The following is a 27,590-nucleotide window of genomic DNA, read 5'->3' as shown; positions in this document are numbered from 1 at the left end:
AACACATTCTCTCACACATTCAATGAAGACTTAATCACTCAGTTCACAACACGTGCAACATTTCGCATTCATAACAAGGGGATATAACAATCATACTAAAATATCAAACTAACATTCATTCTCGCCATACCTCTCCCTGACATCTTCCAATAATAATAAAAACCTACGCAAATCCCTGTATTAAACTAGATGCATAAATAATTTTTAGCATGGGAGGCGTGGTCGAGAGGGCTAAGTACGCTTGAACTTGGCTACCTATGAAGGGGGCTCCGACTCCAGCAGAGTTGTGTTTACTGAGCGCCTAAAGTCAGCACTGAAAACCTTCTCCCAGATACCCCCTCCCCCAACTGGTCTACAAATGTGATTGGACCATATCGCTCTAAGCATGCTCTAAGCATGAAAGTAGCGTTATATAAAAGCTATATTTATTTTTAAATAACTATGTCATCATTGGCTGTTCCTCCTAGTTCAAGCAACCATTAGAACGTTTTGTAACAAATTTCGTCTGTAGATTTCAAACAATTTTTCAATGTAATTTTAAAAAAATGTATGTCCTTTTTTTCCCTTATTAAAGTAAATCAAAACATATCATTATTATTTTATGGTTTAAAATTTATAAAGTTAAATTGCTTTGTTTTTTTGTGTGTAAATCTTAGTTGACAGTTTAACTCAAACTGGATGTTTGATTTTTTCAGGTCCAACGCGTCCACTTTAGTACCGCCAGATGGTACCCCTAGCCACAGGCCAGTGGGATACTCACCAAAGACTTCAAGGAAGCTGGGCCACGCAGGCACGGGCAAACCTCCAGCAATTAACAACAATCACCTTTTAGTGAATCCATCAAAAGTAAGTAAAATGATTTTTATTTTCTTTTATTTCTTACTTTTCTCTTATTTCTGGTTTCTCAAGCTCACATCTCATTCCTGAGCTAAGGGAGTGTTGCTGTTGCAGAGTGTGTGTGTTGAGACGGATGCAATACAATACAATAACTAATTGGGCTATTTTTAGAATGATGGTTGGCATTGTATAAAAGATGGAGGGGGCGTTGCCAAACCTGAGGTTCGTGGTTCGAGACCTTTCTTCTCCTCCTCTCAACAACAATGAGGCCCTTGTGTTACTTTAAGTTACATTTATCTTACAAGTTACATTTATCTTACAAGTTACATTCATCTTACAAGTTACATTTATCTTACAAGTAACATTCATCTTATAAGTTACATTTATCTTACAAGTTACATTCATCTTACAAGTTAAATTCATATTACTTGGAAACACACCAACTGTACATTTTATGGTTGGTCTTATACTCTGAAGCACAGTAGTTTACAAAAATATGTACAAAAAGAATAAAAATAGCTAAAAAAAATTTCAGTTTTCACTGTTAAAAAAGTCTGGTCAACCCTCTTGCATTCCATTACACAGAAAGAGTTGTTTTAAGAAAAGGTTTTAAAAAAAATCAACCCACTGCTGGTTGCTTCCTACCATATTGTAGCATTGTCTTCATGTTAATAATAAAGGCAATGCCTTCGATTGTATTCATGTTACTCCACTGTAAATACCTAGAAAGTCATTGTATCACATCATAAGTTACTGTGTGAAATCATGTGTTGGAGTTCCTCCATGAAACTTAGGACTAGATAGAGATCTAGGGGTTTGTTGTATCTTTATGAGCACATTGTGTGGCACAACAATCCATCTCCTGTTGTTTCACCAGTATAATTGTCCCACCTCTTGTTTCACCAGTGTAATTGTCCCATCTCTTGTTGTTTCACCAGTGTAATTGTCCCATCTCTTGTTGTTTCACCAGTGTAATTGTCCCACCTCTTGTTGTTTCACCAGTGTAATTGTCCCACCTCTTGTTGTTTCACCAGTATAATTGTCCCACCTCTTGTTTCACCAGTGTAATTGTCCCACCTCTTGTTGTTTCACCAGTATAATTGTCCCACCTCTTGTTTCACCAGTGTAATTGTCCCATCTCTTGTTGTTTTACCAGTGTAATTGTCCCATCTCTTGTTGTTTCACCAGTGTAATTGTCCCACCTCTTGTTTCACCAGTGTAATTGTCCCATCTCTTGTTGTTTCACCAGTGTAATTGTCCCATCTCTTGTTGTTTCACCAGTGTAATTGTCCCATCTCTTGTTGTTTCACCAGTGTAATTGTCCCACCTCTTGTTGTTTCACCAGTGTAATTGTCCCACCTCTTGTTGTTTCACCAGTATAATTGTCCCACCTCTTGTTTCACCAGTGTAATTGTCCCACCTCTTGTTGTTTCACCAGTATAATTGTCCCACCTCTTGTTTCACCAGTGTAATTGTCCCATCTCTTGTTGTTTTACCAGTGTAATTGTCCCATCTCTTGTTGTTTCACCAGTGTAATTGTCCCACCTCTTGTTTCACCAGTGTAATTGTCCCATCTCTTGTTGTTTCACCAGTGTAATTGTCACATCTCTTGTTGTTTCACCAGTGTAATTGTCCCATCTCTTGTTGTTTCACCAGTGTAATTGTCACATCTCTTGTTGTTTCACCAGTGTAATTGTCCCATCTCCTGTTGTTTCACCATTGTAATTGTCCCATCCCAGTTGTTTTACCAGTATAATTATCCTATATCCTGTTGTTTCACCAGTGTAATTGTCCTATATCCTGTTGTTTCACCAGTGTAATTGTCCAATCTCTTGTTTCACCAGTGTAATTGTCCCATCTCTTCTTGTTTCACCAGTGTAATTGTCCAATCTCTTGTTGTTTCACCAGTGTAATCGTCCTATCTCTTGTTGTTTCACCAGTGTAATTGTCCTATCTCTTGTTGTTTCCCCAGTGTAATTGTCCAATCTCTTGTTGTTTCACCAGTGTAATTGTCCAATCTCTTGTTGTTTCACCAGTGTAATTATCCTATATCCTGTTGTTTCACCAGTGTAATTGTCCTATATCCTGTTGTTTCACCAGTGTAATTGTCCAATCTCTTGTTTCACCAGTGTAATTGTCCCATCTCTTGTTGTTTCACCAGTGTAATTGTCCAATCTCTTGTTGTTTCCCCAGTGTAATTGTCCTATCTCTTGTTGTTTCCCCAGTGTAATTGTCCTATCTCTTGTTGTTTCACCAGTGTAATTGTCCCATCTCTTGTTGTTTCACCAGTGTAATTGTCCAATCTCTTGTTGTTTCACCAGTGTAATTGTCGTATCTCTTGTTGTTTCCCCAGTGTAATCATCCTATCTCTTGTTGTTTCACCAGTGTAATTGTCCTATCTCTTGTTGTTTCACCAGTGTAATTGTCCTATCTCTTGTTGTTTCCCCAGTGTAATTGTCCCATCCCTTGTTGTTTCACCAGTGTAATTATCCTATATCCTGTTGTTTCACCAGTGTAATTATCCTATATCCTGTTGTTTCACCAGTGTAATTGTCCAATCTCTTGTTTTTTCACCACTGTAATTGTCTTATCTCTTATATGTACTCGAGGGGCTGGACTTTCAATATGTAATAAATTATTCTGATCTGGTTTTGACCCAGGAACTCTCACTCACACATTATACATATGCTATGCCATCCAGACCATATCTGTGTATACATAATTATGCAGTTATATTTAACTGACCCAGTTTAATTCTAGGACATGTTGAAAGTCAATATCTTATCTTATATAATACAGACGTTACTTCAAAAAAGAAGATGATTACGTCCTACGCATCATGCATTTAGTCATGCATAATTAACCAATGACTTAAATTATTCCAAGTCACTGGTTTTCCTGGCTGGCTCAGGCAACCCATTCCATGCTCTAATAGCACTAGGGAAGAAGGAGTATTTGTACAAATTTGTCCTAGCATATGGGACAAGGAATGTGCCTTTATCTTTGTGTCTTTCATTGAACCACATAGTTCTATGTCCTTGTATTTAAATATTTGATGTTTTATATAGTGTTGAACATTTTGTGATTATTTTTTTCGTATTTCTTCAGTATTTATCATTAACCAATGAAGGGGGACGACTCAAGAGAGATACAGTGTTAGCTCGTGGAAAGGATTTTGAAATTGTTCCAGAGTGTATTTGGAGGGCATTGACCACCTGGTATGGAGGTCAGCCTGCCTTGCCGCGAACTGTAAGTCTGTTTTGTTCGACTGTTGTGATGATGTAATAAATAGTTAGGCCTGGTTAGCAGGAACCGTGTTTTAAGGTCTAGGTTTTTTATGGGGAATGTTGAGTTGTGTTTTTCCTGGATTGAGATCACTTGTGTTTCTGTTTCAATTATAAGTTACACGTTGGTCCATTTTTTCTTTTATAAACACAACAAAACTCAGATTGAATAAAGCACAAAACAAATCCAAGATTTTAAAATTTTAAACACTTTAATAAATAAATTCTATTAGAATAACACGTGCAATGGAAATGAAATCACATAGATTTATCAATCCAAACTTTTAATAAAAATTAGGCATTTATCTTAGCTTCATTGACAAGTAGATTTCCTCTCATACATAAGGTTTATCTCTTCACTTCTAGTAACTAGGGGGAAACCAGAATATAAGCTCCCATTCACTCAAGAGTTAGTTTCAGTTAGTTAGACTTAGGTCCTCCTACGCCGTTCCGCGCATTGGGCGGCAAGCTGTCTCCATAAACATCCGTCATTGGCAATGTCTGAAGCCTCCTCCCACCTGGTGTCCACTGAGGTCCTCCATGAAAGTGTGGCGCCAAGTTATACAAGGACGTCCCTGTTTGCACTACCCTCGTATTGGCCTCCAGGCCATCGCAACTCTTGGAATACGTAGTTCATTTATGTCGTAGAACATGTCCCGCAAACCTCATGCGATGCTCTGTCACAACCTCACTAAGTGTTTGACTCCCAGTTCGGCAAAGGATTTCCTTGTTTGAGACCCGATCTGTGTAACTGACTCCCAAAATCCGTCTCAGCCATTTTTGTTGAGCCATCTAAACTAAGTTAATTCCCTTTGCTCCCTCTGTAATTTGAACAGGAAATAGATTTCTTAGTTAACCTCCTTGAGTTCAGTCACACTTTGCTGAAGGGAAACATTGCTTGTTGTCCATAAAAAAAACTTCTTAAACTCTTATTAGCTTCCAGACTTTCTTCATATAGTTTTTTTGCACAGACATGTGACATGATAATGAGCTATTGGTCTAAGCTGCCCACAGGTTGTGACTTTGCAGGTCAGTGTTGAGGCCTTCTACTACGGTCTCTCATCTGTGCACAAATGGTGCTAATAAAAAAATAATTCTATTACTAACTTTTTTGCTTATGTCGTGAAGACTGTGGACCTTGAGCTTCTGGATTTTTAGGGCACCCCTGAGTCCACCCAACTCTAATGGGTACCTGACCTTAGTTTAGGAAAGCAGAGGTGGTTGGTCGTTGTGCTGGCCTCATGACACCCTGCTAGTTAACTGGCCAAAGAAACAGATGACCTTTACATCATCTGCCGTATAGACTGCTGACTGCATGGTCTGAAAGGGGAACTTTATTTTGTACTTATGTCCAAGTTTTGTGTAATATATATATATATGTGGCGATGACAGGTCCTATTGTTTAATTTATTTTCCCACACTACTGGATGCATTATTAGTTCTATATTTGGTCAAGGTCTAACAAAAACACTTCCCACCAAACTAGGTTATCAGCACTGGCAATGGACTTGAGTTGGAGCTCTACCCTATCTGTGTGAGAATCATACGCCACCAGACGCCAAATCAAAAAGCACAGTCGTCGACTTACCTAACCAGCTTGATGAATGGGATCAATGGTGTCACTACATGTGAGTAGTAGATCCTGTTACATTGTGAATATATCTTTTTACTGTGTAAGCCAAGCATATCTTGTTACTGTATGAGTATATATCTTGTTTCTGTGTGAGTATATCTTGCTACTGTATGAGTATATCTTGTTTCTGTGTGAGTATACCTTGTTTCTGTGTGAGTATATCTTGCTACTTTATGAGTATATCTTGTTTCTGTGTGAGTATATCTTGTTTCTGTGTGAGTATATCTTGCTACTGTATGAGTATATCGTGTTACTGTATGAGTATATATCTTGTTTCTGTGTGAGTATATATCTTGTTTCTGTGTGAGTATATCTTGTTTCTGTGTGAGTATATCTTGCTACTGTATGAGTATATCTTGTTACTGAATTATATCTTGTTACTGTACGAGTATATCTTGTTACTGTGTGAGTATATCTTGTTACTGAATGAGTATATCTTGTTTCTGTGTGAGTATATCTTGCTACTGTATGAGTATATCTTGCCACTGTATGAGTATATATTGTTACTGTATGAGTATATATTATTTCTGTGTGAGTATATCTTGTTACTGTATGAGTATATCTTGTTTCTGTGTGAGTATATCTTGTTACCATATGAGTATATCTTGCTACTGTATGAGTATATCTTGTTTCTGTGTGAGTATATCTTGCTACTGTATGAGTATATCTTGCTACTGTATGAGTATATCTTGTTACTGTATGAGTGTAACTTGCTACTGTGTGAGTATATCTTGTTTCTGTGTGAGTATATCTTGCTACTGTATGATTATATCTTGCTACTGTATGAGTATATCTTGCTATTGTATGAGTATATCTTGTTTCTGTGTGAGTATATCTTGCTATTGTATGAGTATATATTGTTACTGTATGAGTATATATTATTTCTGTGTGAGTATATCTTGTTACTGTATAAGTATATCTTGTTTCTGTGTGAGTATATCTTGTTACCGTATGAGTATATCTTGCTACTGTATGAGTATATCTTGTTTCTGTGTGAGTATATCTTGCTACTGTATGAGTATATCTTGTTACTGTATGAGTGTAACTTGCTACTGTGTGAGTATATCTTGTTTCTGTGTGAGTATATCTTGCTACTGTATGATTATATCTTGCTACTGTATGAGTATATCTTGCTATTGTATGAGTATATCTTGTTTCTGTGTGAGTATATCTTGCTATTGTATGAGTATATATTGTTACTGTATGAGTATATATTATTTCTGTGTGAGTATATCTTGTTACTGTATAAGTATATCTTGTTTCTGTGTGAGTATATCTTGTTACCGTATGAGTATATCTTGCTACTGTATGAGTATATCTTGTTTCTGTGTGAGTATATCTTGCTACTGTATGAGTATATCTTGCTACTGTATGAGTATATCTTGTTACTGTATGAGTGTAACTTGCTACTGTGTGAGTATATCTTGTTTCTGTGTGAGTATATCTTGCTTCTGTATGATTATATCTTGCTACTGTATGAGTATATCTTGCTATTGTATGAGTATATCTTGTTTCTGTGTGAGTATATCTTGTTTCTGTGTGAGTATATCTTGTTACCGTATGAGTATATCTTGCTACTGTATGAGTATATCTTGTTTCTGTGTGAGTATATCTTGCTACTGTATAAGTATATCTTGCTACTGTATGAGTATATCTTGTTACTGTATGAGTGTAACTTGCTACTGTGTGAGTATATCTTGTTTCTGTGTGAGTATATCTTGCTACTGTATGATTATATCTTGCTACTGTATGAGTATATCTTGCTATTGTATGAGTATATCTTATTTCTGTGTATATATCTTGCTACTGTATGAGTATATCTTGTTTCTGTGTGAGTATATCTTGTTTCTGTGTGAGTATATCTTGCTATTGTATGAGTATATCTTGCTACTGTATGAGTATATCTTGTTACTGTATGAGTGTAACTTGCTACTGTATGAGTATATCTTGCTACTGTATGAGTATATCTTGTTACTGTATGAGTGTAACTTGCTACTGTGTGAGTATATCTTGTTTCTGTGTGAGTATATCTTGCTTCTGTATGATTATATCTTGCTACTGTATGAGTATATCTTGCTATTGTATGAGTATATCTTGTTTCTGTGTGAGTATATCTTGTTTCTGTGTGAGTATATCTTGTTACCGTATGAGTATATCTTGCTACTGTATGAGTATATCTTGTTTCTGTGTGAGTATATCTTGCTACTGTATAAGTATATCTTGCTACTGTATGAGTATATCTTGTTACTGTATGAGTGTAACTTGCTACTGTGTGAGTATATCTTGTTTCTGTGTGAGTATATCTTGCTACTGTATGATTATATCTTGCTACTGTATGAGTATATCTTGCTATTGTATGAGTATATCTTATTTCTGTGTATATATCTTGCTACTGTATGAGTATATCTTGTTTCTGTGTGAGTATATCTTGTTTCTGTGTGAGTATATCTTGCTATTGTATGAGTATATCTTGTTTCTGTGTGAGTATATCTTGCTGCTGTATGATTATATCTTGCTACTGTATGAGTATATCTTGCTACTGTATGAGTATATCTTGTTTCTGTGTGAGTATATCTTGTTACTGTATGAGTATATCTTGCTACTGTATGAGTATATCTTGCTACTGTATGAGTATATCTTGCTACTGTATGAGTATATCTTGTTTCTGTGTGAGTATATCTTGTTACTGTATGAGTATATCTTGCTACTGTATGAGTATATCTTGCTACTGTATGAGTATATCTTGCTACTGTATGAGTATATCTTGCTACTGTATGAGTATATCTTGTTACCCTGTGAATATATCTTGCTACTGTGTGAAATCTAGTTTTGTTATTGCTGTCATTATATGAAATGAGATAATATGATGCTTCATATTCACCTATCCCTTAGTGTGTTGGACCATTGTTTCTCTGTCTCTCTTTCTTTTTTTCTGGTACCGATGTTAGTTTTATGAAATAAATAGTTCAACAAAATTATGTTATGTAATCCTTTTTTTTTAAACTAATCCCACTCTTGTGGCCAAGGTTTGTTGTTATAACTCGTGTAAAGGGAAGGTGTGCTGTGTTAACTTATTTCGATTCTTTTCTGCTTCAGCGTTCGCTAATGGTCCGACGCTGCCCCGTCGCTTCCATGCCCACACCGCCTCCTTTAGCCGCAAGCATACATTGGCCCAGATCTACGAGTTCTTGTGCAGCAAGCTCAGGTTATACAGAGAGGACTTTAGATTGTGGAAAATTCATTCTAAAGATGAGGTAAGTGATCATTGTGGATATCTGCGTACACAACTTGATGGATTTAGATTTTAAGGATGCTTGATGCTCATAGTAAGGAAGAATATGATGTCATACTCAAAGGTTTCTTAATGTAATAGATTAATGTAATAGATTACTGTAATAGATTAATGTAATAGATTAATGTAATAGATTAATGTAATAGATTACTGTAATAGATTACTGTAATAGATTAATGTAATAGATTACTGTAATAGATTACTGTAATAGATTAATGTAATAGATTAATGTAATAGATTACTGTAATAGATTACTGTAATAGATTACTGTAATAGATTACTGTAATAGATTAATGTAATAGATTACTGTAATAGATTAATGTAATAGATTACTGTAATAGATTAATGTAATAGATTAATGTAATAGATTACTGTAATAGATTACTGTAATAGATTAATGTAATAGATTACTGTAATAGATTACTGTAATAGATTACTGTAATAGATTAATGTAATAGATTACTGTAATAGATTACTGTAATAGATTACTGTAATAGATTAATGTAATAGATTACTGTAATAGATTAATGTAATAGATTACTGTAATAGATTACTGTAATAGATTACTGTAATAGATTAATGTAATAGATTAATGTAATAGATTACTGTAATAGATTACTGTAATAGAATTCTTTAGTAAAAAAACAAAATGTCGTAAAGCTACCCCTTTCTGGCCTTGTGATCTACAGGGCACATGATGTAAATCTCATCTGTTTCTATGTCAGATGGTTAGCCAGTGTGCAATGTGCCCAGCTCTCTGACCAACCGCCTTTACTTTCCCCAACTAATGTCACATATCCATTACAGCTGGTTGGACTCAGGGACACTCTTAAAAATTCCAGAAATTCAAAATCCAAATCTTCACCGGGATTGGAACCCCTCAGTTCAGAATCCAAGTGTGTTACCACCCGGCCACCAGGCCCTGCAGAAGTCTCTAGCTTCTTTCTTTTCCACAATAACTAGTGAGCTGACCCATGCAGTAGGATGATCATGTTGTTATATGACTATGACCTGTAAGGGTTAAAGATTAGAAGATACAGCACAGGTTTGGGTTAGCATATTGATAGCACATTGAGTTTTATGTTATGCACATATCAAGGGTTTGATTAGTGCAACATATTGCTGACTAGCAGTACTAAAGCCCTAGTCTACCGGGCCTGTGTGTTGAGCACCTTGCTGTACGGAGGGGAAACATGGTCAACCTACTCATGGCAGGAAAAAAAGCTGAATGTCTTCCACCTCCAATGCCTAAGGCGGATCTTTAAAATAAGGTGGCAAGATAAGATAATCAATGAGGAAGTGCTACAAAGAGCAGGGTGCCAGGACATCCGCTCTGTTATCAGCAGCAGACGCCTTGGCTGGCTTGGCCACGTTCGTAGAATGCCAGTAGGTCGACTTTCACAGGACATCCTGATCTAATAGAAGGCAGGAGAGCCGCTGGTCGCCCACTTTTACGTTATACGGATGTATGCAAACGCGACAGAAAGCTCTTCAAAATCGACACTGGCAACTGGGAAGAGGTGGCACTGGACAGATCCACATGGAGAGAGAGCATAAAGGAAGGGTCACAGATTGCAGATGTCATACACAACAGAAGCAGAAAGAAGGGTGAAAATGCAACGGTACCTTGTGATTATATATGCGATCGCAGCTATGTATCAAGGATTGGCCTCTTTAGTCACACAAGATGTTGCAAAGGGAAAAGATCGTCTCTCGAGACATAAAATGCCACAGCTAGATTAGTGCAAATATAAAACAGCGTTTAGATGTTATTGTTTTTCCTAATTGTAATGTATATGTTTGATTGTAGCCTAACCCTAACCCTCTGAGTACAAACTCATCTTTTGACTCTTCATTATTGTTTTCATGTTCTGACAGAATTATTCACTTGGCCCATTTGTCCAGCACTGCCATGTCATGGTTAAACTTAAGCTTCTTTTTTGTTTGTTATCAGAAAACTTTATATATTTGCGCAAGATGAAATGAATGCTCTTTTTATGTAAAATAAATAATTGTTTTTAGAATGAAAAGTGATTTCACATTTTTACATTTATGAAATTAAAAATGAAAAGGAACCCATCGTAGACAAGTCAGATCAAGAGATTAAATCTAGGAAATATTTTATAATCTTGAATGAATAATAATTATTTTTCATGATATGTATCTACATTTACACATTACTCCTTAATGGAATTCTTGGGCATTGGATTTGGGAGAAAAATATAGTAAAAGGGGAACAACTCTGGATATTTAGCTTAGAGAAACTATTCAAGAATTTTTTTTTTTTTTTCCAACACACAGGAGAAAAATATAAGGAAAAAAAAAAGGGGGCCTTGATGCATCAATGATGATAGTGCTGGTCTGACAACATGGTCACTTAAAATTAACTCTTTCTCTCCGTAATTATTTACCACATTCTGGTGGAATCAACGCTGGCATCGTCAGTTAGGAGAGAAAGAGTTAATGATGGGAGCATCAGTCTGGAGACACAGAGATAGTTTGAACAACAAGTGCAATTAATTGTAAAAGCATCCTTCATCGTTTAACTCAGGGGTTCTCAACCTGTGGGTCGCGACCCCCTTGGGGGTCGATTGACCATTTGCCAGGGGTCGTCTATTCTTCTATTGCTGTATGCCTGGGTGTGGGGTTGGGGGGGATTGTAAAAAAGGGTCGCCGAACTTAAAAGGTTGAGAACCGCTGGTTTAACTGGAGATTCGTTTGGCATTGAACTGACTGCATCTTTTAATTCAGAATTCATTTGTTTTATTATTAATTATCTGTTTCAGCAAAATTTGACACTTCTGGAAGATGAGGAAAAAACGGTGGAGGATTGTGAGATAGAAGATAATCAACAGATTTTATTAGAAGGTAAGGATTGCAGCATGCCCGGAATGTAATGACTTACTTGAAGAATATTTATAGGTCAGGGTTGGAACTTGTCAAAAAGGTCGCTTTGTGCTCTGAATTTTTTTTCTATTTTACTTCCCACAGTACGAAACAAAGACTTGACCTGGCCAGAAGAGATGTCCCAACTGGCGAAAAATAAAACTGCCAAGAAAGATGATGGTAATGGAGTTCAAATGTATTTCTTAATGTTCCACCTTTACCTGTCCCTTAGTCTGTTTGAATGTTGGGGCGCCACACATGATCTGTCAAACATCTTTTTCCATTCCTGTCTTTTGCCATGACCAGAATTATATCCTTCAATTGACAGGCCTGTCCGTTCTTTGATGTTTCCCATTGCTTTCTCTGTCTGCTTCAGATATTCCAAAAAACTGATGTTTGACTCCTCCCTAAAACTGATGTTTGATTCCTCCCTAAAACTGATGTTTGACTCCTCCCTAAAACTGATGTTTGACTCCTCCCTAAAACTGATGTTTGACTCCTCCCTAAAACTGATGTTTGACCCCTCCCTAAAACTGATGTTTGATTCCTCCCTAAAACTGATGTTTGACCCCTCCCTAAAACTGATGTTTGACTCCTCCCTAAAACTGATGTTTGACTCCTCCCTAAAACTGATGTTTGACTCCTCCCTAAAACTGATGTTTGAGACTCCTCCCTAAAACTGATGTTTGACTCCTCCCTAAAACTGATGTTTGATTCCTCTCTAAAACTGATGTTTGATTCCTCCCTAAAACTGATGTTTGACTCCTCCCTAAAACTGATGTTTGACTCCTCCCTAAAACTGATGGTTGACTCCTCCCTAAAACTGATGGTTGACTCCTCCCTAAAACTGATGTTTGACTCCTCCCTAAAACTGATGGTTGACTCCTCCCTAAAAGTGATGTTTGACTCCTCCCTAAAACTGATGTTTGACTCCTCCCTAAAACTGATGTTTGACTCCTCCCTAAAACTGATGGTTGACTCCTCCCTAAAACTGAAGTTTGACTCCTCCCTAAAACGGATGTTTGACTCCTCCCTAAAACGGATGTTTGACTCCTCCCTAAAACTGAAGTTTGACTCCTCCCTAAAACGGATGTTTGATTCCTCCCTAAAACTGATGTTTGACTCCTCCCTAAAACTGGTGTTTGACTCCTCCCTAAAACTGATGTTTGACCCCTCCCTAAAACTGATGTTTGATTCCTCCCTAAAACTGATGTTTGACCCCTCCCTAAAACTGATGTTTGACTCCTCCCTAAAACTGATGTTTGACTCCTCCCTAAAACTGATGTTTGACTCCTCCCTAAAACTGATGTTTGAGACTCCTCCCTAAAACTGATGTTTGACTCCTCCCTAAAACTGATGTTTGATTCCTCTCTAAAACTGATGTTTGATTCCTCCCTAAAACTGATGGTTGACTCCTCCCTAAAACTGATGTTTGACTCCTCCCTAAAACTGATATTTGACTCCTCCCTAAAACTGATGTTTGACTCCTCCCTAAAACTGATGTTTGATTCCTCCCTAAAACTGATGTTTGACTCCTCCCTAAAACTGATGTTTGACTCCTCCCTAAAACTGATGTTTGATTTAAAAGTTACTGGTCAGACACCAAATGAATAGGCGATGAAGTAGCTACCCAGTGATGCTGTAGCTAAACAGAAACTCTTGATACAAAGCCTGAATATGATTCCAGTCATAAAGATTTAAAATTTTTTTTCCATCTTGCTAAGGTTGTGAAAGCCTGAAACTTTTATACAAAAATGAAGCATTCAAAATTTTGATGTTTGTGAAATTAAATTGATGATATAGAATGAGAAAATTGAAACAACTACATCATATATTAATCCTTTAGTCAAAATAAATTGCTTTAAAAAGACAACTTTAGTTAATAATTTATTGTATTTTAATTACTTTTCAAACTTATAACTCCGAATTATATATGACAATAATAATAAGGCTTGTTTTCAAGTCCGAAGATAAGTGAGGAATGCAGTATTTTCTGTGGCTGCGCAGCCCCAGTAGTTACCTACATATTATCTACATATATATACATATTTTGCCACACCCAGGGCAAGCATAACCATCGTCTGCAGGTGGTCGATTTAGTTTTTCTTTTTGCTGTCTGCGTCTGTCCTCTGCAGCGGATTTTCTTTTGGTCTCAAATATATATCCCGCAGCCTTTGTGCGTGACCTCCAGCTGTCTCGTTCTGAGGCCGCATGCAACCAGTTGCTCTCTTCTATGTCAGCTAAGGCAAGTTGGCGCCTACCTGGTCTTTGAAGCATTTCCGTGGGGCGCCTCTATTACGTCGACCACCTTTTAGCTCACCAAAAAAAGACTGCCTTATTAACTTTCGTTAATAATTTATTGTATTTTAATTATTTTTCAAACTTGTAACTCCGAGTGATATACGACCTAATAATGACCTAATAAGTTCTACAGTTGGCTCCTTACTTCTGTTTACAGTGCCGACACAGAAAGGTGCAACAGGGCTGAATAATCTCGGTAACACCTGCTTCATGAATGCTGCCTTGCAGTGCGTCTCAAACTCCTGGCCGCTGACCCAGTACTTCATCAGCAACCTGCACCTCTTTGAACTCAACAGGTCAGCTTGCCCCTAAAAATATCACATAGTAATAGTTTCCTGGGGTTTTACAAGGAGTGATAAGCAAATTTTTAAAATAGTTATTTGGTTGTACTGTACCAGTAAGGTACTTGTAACCCCCCCCCCCCCCCCCCCCACTTCCATGCAGAAAACTAAGACGTAGCTTGAGTGACAAACTGCTTGGCTACCTATTAAGAAGGCAGGTGTTGCAGCCTAAAGCATGGCAACCTTCTTCCGAATACACCTACCCCCACTGGTCCATAAAAAAATTGGACCATATTACTCTAGTAAAAAAAAGGGAAGCTCCCCTTTTAGACCTTACGATCTATAGGGCAGATGATGTTAAGGTCATCTGTTTCTTTGGCCAGCGGTTAACAAGCAGGGTGCCATGTGGCAAGCACAACAACCAATTGCCTTTACTTTCCCAAAATCAGGTACCCATTAGAGTTGGGTGAACTCAGGGGGGCCCTAAAATCCCAGTCTTCACCGAGATTCGAAACCAGGACTCCAGGTTCGTAAGCCAAGCACCTAACCACTCCGCCCCCCCACATATTACTCTTTCATGCTATTAGGATAAGTTGCGCTATATTAAAGCAATTTTTAGAAAAAAAAAAAAGGTTCAGTGCTCTAACCACTTAAAGACTTTATTTGAGAAAGAACTTCTTAAATAACTAAGCTCTTTTTAATTCCATTGTTCTACTGTTTCTGTTCTTGCATTCACAATGGATAAAATGTTAAACATTTCTTTTATTTTATATGTCTAACTTATTGTCTCACTTTGTTCAGGGACAACCCTCTGGGTATGAAGGGCCACATAGCACAGCGCTACGGGGAGCTGATTAAAGATATATGGAGCGGCACATCCAAAACTGTAGCCCCACTGAAGCTTAGGGTATGTCGCATTGTTAGCTTAGGGTATGTCGCATTGTTAGCTTAGGGTATGTCGCATTGTTAGCTTAGGGTATGTCGCATTGTTAGAGTCGTTTGTTAGAAATGATCTTTCCGATTGTAACTCCACTTTTCATATTCCAAAACTATTTTTTTTATAAACCTATCTTTTCTGTTCCCTTGACCTTTAGTGGACTATAGGGAAGTATGCTCCACGCTTCAATGGCTTCCAGCAGCATGATTCCCAGGAGCTGCTCAGCTTCCTGCTGGACGGTCTACATGAAGACTTGAACCGCGTCCACAACAAGCCGTACGTGGAGCTGAAGGACAGCGATGGAAGACCTGACAGGGAAGTGGCCAGAGAGGTGAGCCCTTCTCATAGGTTGATTCATTCTGAAACACAGTAGTGTTTGTGTTTTGTGTCTGTGTTATCTTGTGGTCTTGTCTAGTGAGATCTGGCTAGTTACTAGCTCTTAATATAGTATATTTGCTTATATATGATGAGAACATGTTAAATCTTGAGTTTGGTTGTATATATATATTTATACATATGACTGTAAATTTTTAAAGATGAACTCTGTTACATAACTTTCTATTCTATGTGGCATATTTCTAACATTTCCAATTTCTAATACTAACATTTGGATCTAAACAGAGACTAACTTAAACCTCCAGCCTTAATAATCTTCATCCTTTACCCACCCTAACTGAAATCTCCTTGTCTCCTCTCCTAGCTACCCCCATGTCAATTTCTCTTGTCTAGTCTGAACTGTCTGCCATGGTATGGGACAGTTCAGATGTCTTCCCTCACTTCTTTCATTTCTGTATCTATTTATAAATAATTCGGATACATAAAACGGCTGAAATCATTTTCTAAATTTCTCTTGTCATAACAATCGTAATAACAATTTTTGTATTTGACATTTTTTGTTTCCAGGCATGGGAGAATCACTTACTCAGGAACCAGTCTATTATTGTTGACTTATTTCATGGCATTTTGAAATCCCAGGTGAAATGTAAAGAGTGCGGTCATGTCAGTGTCCGATTTGACCCCTACTCTCACCTGTCCTTACCTCTTCCCATGGACAGTTGCATCCATATAGAAGTTATAGGTAAGTGCTAAGTGTTATCCCAAATAACTCCAATACCAATAACTAATGATAATTCTAAATTAACTCCAAGGCCAAAAACTATAATGATAATCCTAAATAACTCCAATACCAATGACTGTAATGGTAATCCTGAATAACTTCAATACTTCAATAACCTGCTGACATACTAAAACAAAGCATCAGAGTTATTTGAATTTTTTTTTACCAATATACTTAAGTGCTATTTAACTTAGGAACAACGCTAGGACCAGCACCCTCTGTTTGGAATTTGTCGACTCAAAAACATATCAAGAAGCTAGAATAAACTTAGATAAATACTGAGGTCACCCTGTAGCTCAGTAACAAAATTAGCAAACAGATTGAGTTAAGCAGAATTTGTTAATGACATCTCTGCAGTTCTATGTACGCAAAGTGATGACTTGAAATAATTAGTCAAGTAATTAACATTTTTTAAAATCAATTCAATTAGTACTTTATTTTCAAATAACATAGTCAACTAAACAGTCATTGAAAAATAAATAATAATAATAAGGCTTGTCTTCAAGAAAATAAATGACCAGTACTGGTATGGAACTTATGACATTTGAATTATTGCTGTGACACTTTATCAACTGAGCTATCCAGCCATACAACTGTGTCTGAAATATTAGCTTGCAATTAATGATTCAGTTGTTTTTTTTTAACTTGTGCTTTTTACTATCTTTTGACCACATTCCACCTTTTGACCACATTCCACCTTTTGACCACATTCCACCTTTTGACCACATTCCACCTTTTGACCACATTCCACCTTTTGACCACATTCCACCTTTTGAACTCATCTAAACCTTTTTACCACATATTACTTTTTGACCATATTCCACCTTTTGACCACATTCCAACTTTGAACCACATTCCAACTTTATGCCACATTCCATCTATTGACCACATTCCAACTTTATGCCACATTCCAACTTTATGCCACATTCCATCTATTGACCATATTCCAACTTTATACCACATTCCAACTTTTTTTGACTTTGAAGAAAGTGTGAGCTAGTAGATCTTGTAAGAATTGAAAAAAAAAATAAAATAAGAAAATTTTACTCTTTAAACTTTAAGATTTTGATAAGAGTAGGTATTACTTTGATGTAATGTCTCATTTCAGTACAAAAACTGGACGGGTCAGTGCCAGTGAAGTACGGTCTGCGGCTGAACATGGATGAGAAGTATAAAACTTTGAAGCGTGAGGTCAGCAATCTGTCCAACATTCCAGTCGAGGAGCTTCTGATTGTGGAAGTCAGTGGTCCCATTGTCAAGGTCAGTGATTAAGTTGTTTAGAGTGTGTTATGTCCCTTTGAACTAACTTTTCTTTTTGCCAACCTAGCTGGACAGTCTAACAAGAGATTAATAATATTTAATGATACAAACTCGGAATGTATCAGGCATCAGAAGCTATTTCTATCGAACATAATGAATGAAGCTTAATTGACAGAAAAGAATAGATGTGACTATTTGTACTAAGGGGGGTTAACAAACTAAAGTCAAAAAGTTTTTTTTTTTATGTCTTTAATTGGTTTAACAACAAATTTGAAAGCTATTTACACAAAATCATATTTTGAAAATTTCACAATATTGGAACTATTTTTTAGTGCAATTTTAATAAAACAAATACCTACCAATTATTTTTTTTATGAAATAGTTTTTAAAAAATGGAAAGTTCCCCTTTCTAACTTTACTATCCGTCATGTTCCCAATGCAATCACTAAATACTTTCTATACCTTCCAATGTCACGTACCCATCCATAGTGTGAAACACATTTGAAAGTAATTTGTAATAGATAATTTAGTTGAAAATATTTCAAGCAGATATTCAAAGTTTAAGTTCTTAAACTAGTTGCCACATTGGATTCTCTTTCATAAATCACTCAGTATCTGAGCTCAAGTCTCATCTGTCACACTTTTAGTACTCGGCACATTCTGAACTGATCAACAAAAAAAAATGGGGGGGGGGGAGCAAAGAGAACAAAGATAATTTGTAAAAAAAAACTGTCTCAGAAAAAGAATTATAATTATGTGTCACAATAACTAGGCGCTCAATGATTATAAAAATGGTTGTGTAGGCATGATACTCTTCCAGACATACAAAACTCTAGAACTGTTTTAAAACAGTGAAAACATTTGTATGACAAAGACTAAATTTGAAATTAGTATTTCATTTTTTTTAATTACTAATGTCTTATAAAATGAACATCACTCAGTCAAAGTTACGGTGGAGTTATTGCGCCATCTGCGTCTCTCACACAGGAATGCCCTTTGTAGTTTATTTCTTACGTATTTCTTGGTGGTGAGTTCAAAGTTCCTCGTGAGCTATGCCCATTAGCTAATCACCAATGACTTCATTTTGTTTTGTCTCCACAAGGAAAAGGAGTGAACAATTACATTGACCTTCATTAAGCTGGTGGTTATACGAATAGGGCAGTTGGTCTAGTCTGTCCAGCGTTTGGGTCTATTCTGGGGAGTGCTAGATCTATTCTGTTAATTGTTTGATTTATTTAATGCAGTATTTGGTCTATATAGTACAGTGTTTGGTCTATATAGTACAGTGTTTGGTCTATATAGTACAGTTTTTGGTCTATATAGTACAGTGTTTGGTCTATATAGTACAGTGTTTGGTCCGTTCTGTCCAGTGTTTGGTCTGTTCTGTCCAGTATTTGGTCTATTCTGTCTGCAGTGTTTGGTCTGTTCTGTCCAGTATTTGGTCTATTCTGTCTCCAGTATTTGGTCTATTTTATTCCATTGTTTTGTTTATTCTGTCCAGCAATTGGTCTATTCTGTCCAGCAATTGGTCTATTCTGTCCAGCAATTGGTCTATTCTGTCCAGCAATTGGTCTATTCTGTCCAGTATTTGGTCTATTCTGTCCAGCGTCTACATTTTAAAAGTTTCATGAGCTGCATACGGAATGTTGGGTTGATAAAGGAGTAAATCAATGGGTTGGCAGCGCTATGCAGGAAGTAGGTATAGAACGGAATGCGGTGCGAGGGTATGGCATTTACAGTCATCAAGAGAACTGGAGCAAAGCTCAGGACGTAGACGATGGTCACCATGAGGAGTACTTTGGCCGTCTTCACCTGTGCAGTCCAAATCCTTTTCTGCCTAGCATCTGTAATGTGGTAGCGTTGAAATTTGACTGCCCCTGTCCTGGAGGACTTCCCTGTGGTGGGAGTTTGTAACTCACTTGTGTTTGCTGGCTGGAGGGGATGAACTTTAGTTTGAAATAATCTTTTAAAGAGACTTGAACATTTCATTGTGGAATGCTCTTCCTGGGGGTCACCAAACTGTCCTACATGGAGAGTAGGGGACTGTCCTACACAAGGTGTATTGGTTTGGGAAGTATGGGACTGTCCTCCATGGGGCAGCATACTTTCTTTGTGCATCTCACACATTAATTTCTTCCCTTGTTGATAACTTTTAGTTGATGGAATATTTTTTGGGTTAGTTTCTGATTCATTGTGTTGAATCAACTCATTCTGGCCTGATTCATTGTGTTGAATCAAATCATTCTGGCCTGATTCAATCTGTTGAATTAACTCATTCTGGCCAGATTCATTGTGTTGAATCAACTCATTTGGGCCTGATTCATTGAGATAGTTGTGTCCAGTTGCCAGTTGTTCATTTCTGTCATTAAAGTTCTGCGGGTAGGAATTGTGTCTGTCTCTAGTAGAGTGAGAACCAAGCTGATGAGGCTGCATATCATCACATGCTGATAAAATGTCTGTGTTCTGGTTGTCTTCATCTGTTTCTAAAGCAGACATTTTGTTGAGAGGTATGCTAGGTTGCCATGGGTTGCAGTGCATCAGCTGGTTAGCGTGTGGAGGTTCTGGAACATTCTTTTGATGGGGACTTGCTGCTTCTTTGACCAGAAGTGTCGTGGGAGCATCATAGAGAGAAACTTGAGAGTCAATGTTTTTAACTTGTGCAATGTTAAGCATAATTTCTTCAGATGGTTTGGTCTCTCTAGTGGAATATGGACAGTTATTTGATTGCCCTTCAGACAGTTGAGCTGGTATTCTGATGTCCACTTTGTGATGCCTGGAGCTTGGATCGTCTGTTATGACATTATAGTTTCCTGGGATTGGGGCGTTTTTCATAACTTTGTGGTGCCCTAGAGCTGGACCATCTGTTATGACTTTATGTTGCCCTTTATTTGGACCAACTGTTGTGACTTGCTCTAGATTTGGACCATCTGTTGTGACTTGCTCTAAATTTGGACCATCTGTTGTGACTTGTTCTAAATTTGGACCATCTGTTGTGACTATATGCTGCTTTGGAGCTGTAGTTATGTTGCTTGTTTCATCTGGTGCTTTAGAAGCGTCATGTCTGGAAACAGAAGCTGCATCACTGTGAGAGGCTGCTGGATGCCACAGACCCTGTTGGTAGACTGTGTGAAATATGGAGCTGTACAAAACAATGACAGTCACCAAGACAAGGAAAAACTTGGCTGCCATCGCCTGCCAGTAGTGGTCAACAGCATTTTTGGTGATCAGAAAATCATTGCTGATGCACAGCCCTAGATATTCTGGGGGGTCCCCTGGTGATGACCCCTCTTGGTATACCCCTACTCTAAGCATGGGTGGGATCCCAAGGCCAACACTGCATACAATGATTCCAATGAGGATCCACCTGTAACAATAAATTTTTCGATATTAATGTCTTGTAATTTGGCAGAAAATATGGTGTGCACTGTGAATTCAATGAAACATTAGACTTGCTAACAATGGATCTTAATTGGGCGAACTAAGCTCCCAACATTCACATTACTGAGCTAGATATGCTAGGCTTTCAGCGAAGTGAAATTGATGTTGACTTAGAGAGATGTGTAATTCTGACTGAATGAGTGAAAACATACCTGGCTTCTTTAGTTGAGATGGCCTGGAAGTGGCCAACCTTGCAGATCATGATGTATCTGTCCACCGCCACTATAACGAGTATGAGAGATGACAGCGGGATGGTGGCACATCGAATGAGCTCCCAGCCTCGGCATAGGGCATCCCACCTGAAGGGCACATACCACTCCTTGATCAGAACTCCAGGGAGTACAACCAGGCAGATGGTGAGGTCAGTGGTGGCCAGAGCCATTATGAAAACTGTGGCCGTTTGCTTAGTTTTGTTTTTGGCAAAGACAATCAGAACCAGAATATTTCCTGGCAAATATAAAAGACAAAGTAACATTAAGACTTGGATGGTAATTGTTATTGGTTTCATGTTTTAGTGTGAAATAAGAACTTAACTAAAATCAAACTTTTATTTTTTTTTCTTTCCTATAATCTGAATCATCTGACTTAGAAACATTGTTAGGTAGATGTATGCTAGCAAACAAAACAGTGTAGTCTCTGTTCTTGACCATAATTTGTTCCAGAAGAAGAAATATTTAATGCATACTTATGAAACAGATACTGTGCAAGGGTGGGATACAGTTTTACTTTATTATATATTTATATTTTATCATTTGTTTTATTTAAAAACTGTGTTCAGTTCTACAAACTACATTTTGTTCAGTTCTACAAACTACATTTGTTTAGTTCTGCAAACTACATTTTGTTCAGTTCTACAAAATACATTTTGTTTAGTTCTGCAAACTACATTTTGTTTAGTTCTGCAAACTATATTTTGTTCAGTTCTACAAACTACATTTTGTTCAGTTCTACAAAATACAAAAATACATTTTGTTTAGTTCTACAAAATACATTTTGTTTAGTTCTACAAAATACATTTTGTTTAGTTCTGCAAACTACATTTTGTTCAGTTCTACAAACTACATTTTGTTCAGTTCTACAAACTACATTTTGTTCAGTTCTACAAACTACATTTTGTTCAGTTCTACAAACTACATTTTGTTCAGCTCTACAAACTACATTTTGTTCAGTTCTACAAACTACATTTTGTTCAGCTCTACAAACTACGTTTTGTTCAGTTCTACAAACTACATTTTGATCAGTTCTACAAACTACATTTTGTTCAGCTCTACAAACTACATTTTGTTCAGCTCTACAAACTACATTTTGTTCAGTTCTACAAACTACATTTTGTTCAGTTCTACAAACTACATTTTGTTCAGTTCTACAAACTAAATTTTTGTTCAGTTCTACAAACTACATTTTGTTCAGTTCTACAAACTAAATTTTGTTCAGTTCTACAAACTACATTTTGTTCAGTTCTACAAACTACATTTTGTTCAGCTCTACAAACTACATTTTGTTCAGTTCTACAAACTACATTTTGTTCAGTTCTGCAAACTACATTTTGTTCAGTTTGTTTTGTTTACATGTTTCGGGTGTTCCTTCAGAGTTGAAGATAATTACTTCCTAGTCCAAACCTCCCACAGGACAACGGGAGATAAGAGCGGGCAGGGTTTGAACCCTGTACCATTGATAAGTTTGAACAACAGTCCAGCGCACAAACCGCACGACCAGACAGCCATTCAGTGTCTTGATTCATAAGTATTCATGTTTTATTTGATGACAAATAAAATCTAAAATTGATTCCTTATATTCCAGTAAGTTGAAACAAACAAATGTATGAATCAAACATTAAAACAATCATGGTAAATACATTTGAGAAGATATATTGAAACTGTCTAGATTTGCAGCATGTTACAACCACTTACCGGTAGAACCCACCAGAAAAACTGACACCAAGAAAACCGTTAAGATAATGATTGTTGTCAACTGTGAAGCTCTTAAACTTTTGTACGTCTCCTCTAGCTGGTTGGAGAGCCAGTCTGAAGTGGAATGGCATTAACAATTGAATATCGACTAATAGTGGAAGCTTTCAATGTCTTGCTTAGTGATGTTATCAAAATGAAGTTTTCAAAATGTCTTGACACTTGGGTAGGGAAATGATGTCTACTTTTGATAATTTTATTCAGATCTACATTTTTAGTTCATCTTATGAATTCACAGACACTAAATTGAAGTTTCTATATTCATGGGATAAAATTTCAGTTTATAAATTCATGAGATTAAATTACTGTGTATAAACTCAAAGGGATTCAATTCCAGTTTATGAATTCAGGTGAAAAAAATAAAATCATTTATATCCCCCCCCCCCTTTCCCAAAAACAACCCCTAAACAATTGACAATTTTGAAATAATAATAATAATAATCTTTTTGTCCATAAGGAAATTTGTCTTACAATTTGTTCATTGCACCAAACAAAACATTATAATAATAAAAAAACAAAAAATACATTCACACCAGACTCACTCATAATGTGAAAAGTTAATATCAGATTGTTTCCATTTAATGATTTGATTGCCAGGGGAACAAAAGAGCTTTTTTTATGGATGTTTGTCTCAAACAACTGCCCAAATGGGGTTTGTTTTTGGCCAATAATTTTACCAGCAGCATTTAGGATTCTATGAAGTTTATTTTTATTTTTAAATGCTCAGATTGCCATACCAGGCAGTGATATTAAAACTTGAAATATTGCTAATGTGAGCATGATAAAACATAGCCAAAGCCTTTTTGCTAACATTAAACGAGGACAGCTTACCATTGAATTCATAATCACAGAAACTTTTGTTGCAAAAATCCATTTTTTTTTGGGAATTGCACCAGAAAATATTTCAATGTATTGAAAGATGAACTTATTCAAGATAGTAAACTTTCTGCTATTATTTTAGACCCAAATAAAGACCTAATCACATTGCAAATTCACTTTTCTTTTCTCTGGCTGTATTTTCTTCGCTTGTTAATAAAATCTTGATCAATGTGTTGCAAAAATCCATTTTTTTTTTTTGGAATCGCACCAGAAAATATTTCAATGTATTGAAAGATGAACTTATTCAAGATTGTAAACTTTCTGCTATTATTTTAGACCCAAATAAAGACCTAATCACATTGCAAATTCACTTTTCTTTTCTCTGGCTGTATTTTCTTCGCTTGTTAATAAAATCTTGATCAATGTGTTGCAAAAATCCTTTTTTTTTTGGGGAATTGCACCAGAAAATATTTCAATGTATTGAAAGATGAACTTATTCAAGATTGTAAACTTTCTGCTATTATTTTAGACCCAAATAAAGACCTAATCACATTGCAAATTCACTTTTCTTTTCTCTGGCTGTATTTTCTTCGCTTGTTAATAAAATCTTGATCAATGTGTCAGTAATAAACATGATTATCTGCAGTATTGGTCCCTGGGCTAATTGGTCTTTCTGATGAATTGATTGGCTAGTCACGATTCCCTCTCTCTCTCTCTAATACCTGCACTTGATTCTTTTTAAGAGTTGCTCCATTTCCTGATAACATTTTTTTTTATTGCTTTGACTGTGATAAGGCGAACAGGAAAAAAAAATCCTGCTGTTTGGATGTTTTTTTCTTCTATTGATATGTTTCTATTTCTGCGATGAAATCCTATCACTTCCTGTTTTTATCATCGCCGGCAGGCTTCCTTATTTTTTTTTTTTAAATAAAATTTCATGTTGTGTAGATTATTGTTGAATATTTCAATAGTAGACAGAATTTTGTTTTATCCTTTGTGTCATAGTGGCCTTTAAAGAATTTCAACACACAGGCTGCAGTCCATTGTTATAGATACTGTCTGATAACAACAGGAGTTCTCCCTCTTATTGAATTGTCCTCTTTTTACCAACACTTGTATTTATTTATACTTTTTTTATCATATTAAAATGGGTTGTCATCATGTGTGGGTGAGAGGCTTAAACTGATTAGTCTACCTGTCAAGGGGGCTGGCTACCTGTCAAGCGGGCTGGCTAACCTGTCAAGCAGGCTGGCTAACCTGTCAAGCGGGATGGCTACCTATCAATTGGGCTGGCTACCTGTCAAGGGGGCTGGCTACCTGTCAAGCGGGCTGGCTACCTGTCAAGCGGGCTGGCTACCTGTCAAGGTGGGTTGAGTTTGACACCTGGAGTTGTGTTTAACTAGCACTTAAGACAGCACAGAAAACCTTCGTTCCTATACCACCTCTCCTCACTGGTCCACAAAAGAAATCGGTCCATAGCGCCCTGAGTCTGCTATAAGCGTGAAAGTTGTGCTATATAGAAAGTCTATTTTAAAAAAAAAAGTCTTTTTGTTCATTAGAAGTCAGTTGAGTTTTATATTTAATGGTCACTATCAGTGTTGACGCCAGAAGTTGTTTGCCAGTAAAACTGGTTTAATCCAGCTGGCTTCAGTGTTTGAGGATTGTTTGATTGATAACACGACTGACCATGTTGACCTCAGCGTTTGGACTTGGCATTACTCAAGTTTTGTCTTAAGTTTAAAGCGATGAAGGAATCTTAATTCCTTGTTTAAACCAGAGGTCATGATGTGAACTCCTGACATTGTTGGATTTATAATAGATGCTTTGTCCTTAGTGGTACTACCACTATTTCAGCCCCTACCTCCCTACTTTTGTTCCTTAAGATATAGATCTACAAGCAATAAATCCTTTAGACTCGACTTTAAATGACTACCTCTGTATATTTGATTATTTGTATTATTTGAAATAAACAGTTTTAGTGACAGAAGTTGGTTCTTAATGAGCATTTTAATGTCATAGAAGTTGGTTCTTAATGAGCAGTTTAATGTCATAGAAGTTGGTTCTTAATGAGCAGTTTAATGTCATAGAAGTTGGTTCTTAATGAGCAGTTTAATGTCATAGAAGTTGGTTCTAAAAAGCTTAATGAAGTATTTTGTATGCCTTAGATGGGAAGTAATTCTCTATGATATTGACTTTCTTGCTGGGGTCAAGAGGTCAAAATATCAAATGTAGGTCAAAAGAACTTAATAGTGTGTGTATCAAGGTCAGTCACTCTCTGAAGCTTAGTTCAGGCCTGTTGATTGTAACAGCATTGGACCAATTTAACATTGGATCAGTTTATGTTGAATTTTTTAAACTTTGGTTTTGGATTTTAATATTTTGAAAGAATTAGAAGTCTCAGAACTAATCACTGTCTGATTCATTGTGAAACTAAAGAGAAGTGTGGATGTGTATTTATAAGAGAAGTGGATATTTATAAGAGAAGTGTGGATGTTTATTTATAAGAGAAGTGTGAATGTTTATTTATAAGAGAAGTGTGGATGTTTATTTGTAAGAGAAGTGTGGATGTTTATTTATAAGAGAAGTGGATATTTATAAGAGAAGTGTGGATGTTTATTTATATGAGAAGTGGATATTTATAAGAGAAGTGTGGATGTTTATTTATAAGAGAAGTGGATATTTATAAGAGAAGTGTAGATGTTTATTTATAAGAGAAGTGTGGATGTTTATTTATAAGAGAAGTGGATATTTATAAGAGAAGTGTAGATGTTTATTTATAAGAGAAGTGGATATTTATAAGAGAAGTGTGGATGTTTATTTATAAGAGAAGTGTGGATGTTTATTTAAGAGACTGCATCAACTCTTCATGTAAGGGATTGCATCACATTTAATTCATGACTTTCTCTCATTTAAAAACTGGGTCCCTGCTGCTGCTTCTAATTAATGTTTAGTATCTATCTATCATTCATTTATTTCTGCACTCGCCCTCACAGTTATATTTATTAAATGGGTAGAGGATAAAACTAGAATTGTTGACTATTGACGTGTATCCCATGCTGCTATTTTTTCTCTGTTTTTCAGTCTCTTCCACGTGACGATCAGAAAATCCGAAACCTGCTTGTCCCTGGCTCCTTGTTTTTATACCAGCTCCCGCCTCCCCCGCATATCCAGCCAATGACAGAAGAGGAGGAGGAGACCAACCCTTCACCTTTGAACTCTGAGCCTCATTCGGGTAGCCACGAGAGCCTGGACCTACCAGATATACAGAGAAGCACAATTAGAGGTGAGTGGTGAGAATAAAACAACCTCGTACAGCAAACTGCCCGGTCCCTTTTGTCCATTCAGTTTAGAAAGGCAGTTTTCTGATGTACAAAATTATCCTCAATAAAGCTCATTTATGTCACAGTTGAAGGGGAATGTATCTGCTATTGTGTAAAATAGATCCGATCCTACCATAGTTGTCTGCCCATCAAAGTTTCTCCTCTTTTGTTAGAAACAATGAAGAAAGGGCCGCCACTGTTTCTTCTGTATTTGTTCA

At 36.7% G+C, this 27,590-nt stretch overlaps 2 protein-coding genes across 3 annotated transcripts in view; one reads left to right on the top strand and one right to left on the bottom strand.

Annotated features, from left to right (window-relative positions):
* LOC106078910 (ubiquitin carboxyl-terminal hydrolase 32-like) overlaps window positions 1-27,590 on the top strand; it is a 62,120-nt gene that overhangs the window by 16,029 nt on the left and 18,501 nt on the right. For both annotated transcript variants that reach the window (XM_056006031.1, XM_056006030.1), the window contains 12 exons: window positions 696-846; window positions 3,946-4,086; window positions 5,608-5,749; window positions 8,851-9,008; window positions 11,833-11,914; window positions 12,038-12,112; window positions 14,391-14,529; window positions 15,316-15,421; window positions 15,609-15,782; window positions 16,355-16,529; window positions 17,677-17,828; window positions 27,134-27,335. In XM_056006031.1, coding sequence (XP_055862006.1) covers window positions 696-846; window positions 3,946-4,086; window positions 5,608-5,749; window positions 8,851-9,008; window positions 11,833-11,914; window positions 12,038-12,112; window positions 14,391-14,529; window positions 15,316-15,421; window positions 15,609-15,782; window positions 16,355-16,529; window positions 17,677-17,828; window positions 27,134-27,335 — 1,697 coding nt within the window. The remainder of the gene's footprint in view (window positions 1-695; window positions 847-3,945; window positions 4,087-5,607; window positions 5,750-8,850; window positions 9,009-11,832; window positions 11,915-12,037; window positions 12,113-14,390; window positions 14,530-15,315; window positions 15,422-15,608; window positions 15,783-16,354; window positions 16,530-17,676; window positions 17,829-27,133; window positions 27,336-27,590) is intronic.
* Window positions 18,093-21,189, bottom strand: LOC106062576 (uncharacterized). The gene has a single exon (XM_056006032.1). It carries the CDS (start codon window positions 21,138-21,140, stop codon window positions 19,422-19,424), a length of 1,719 nt encoding a protein of 572 aa, XP_055862007.1. The 5' UTR covers window positions 21,141-21,189; the 3' UTR covers window positions 18,093-19,421.

This window comes from Biomphalaria glabrata, chromosome 12, assembly GCF_947242115.1.
Source record: "Biomphalaria glabrata chromosome 12, xgBioGlab47.1, whole genome shotgun sequence".
In the NCBI taxonomy this organism is placed as follows: domain Eukaryota; kingdom Metazoa; phylum Mollusca; class Gastropoda; family Planorbidae; genus Biomphalaria; species Biomphalaria glabrata.
This window is presented reverse-complemented; position numbering and strand designations above follow the sequence as displayed.

What these genes read in the sequence shown, in the direction of transcription:
- LOC106062576 (XM_056006032.1), bottom strand. Translation starts at nt 21,140, where the DNA reads ATGCTTAGAGTAGGGGTATACCAAGAGGGGTCATCACCAGGGGACCCC.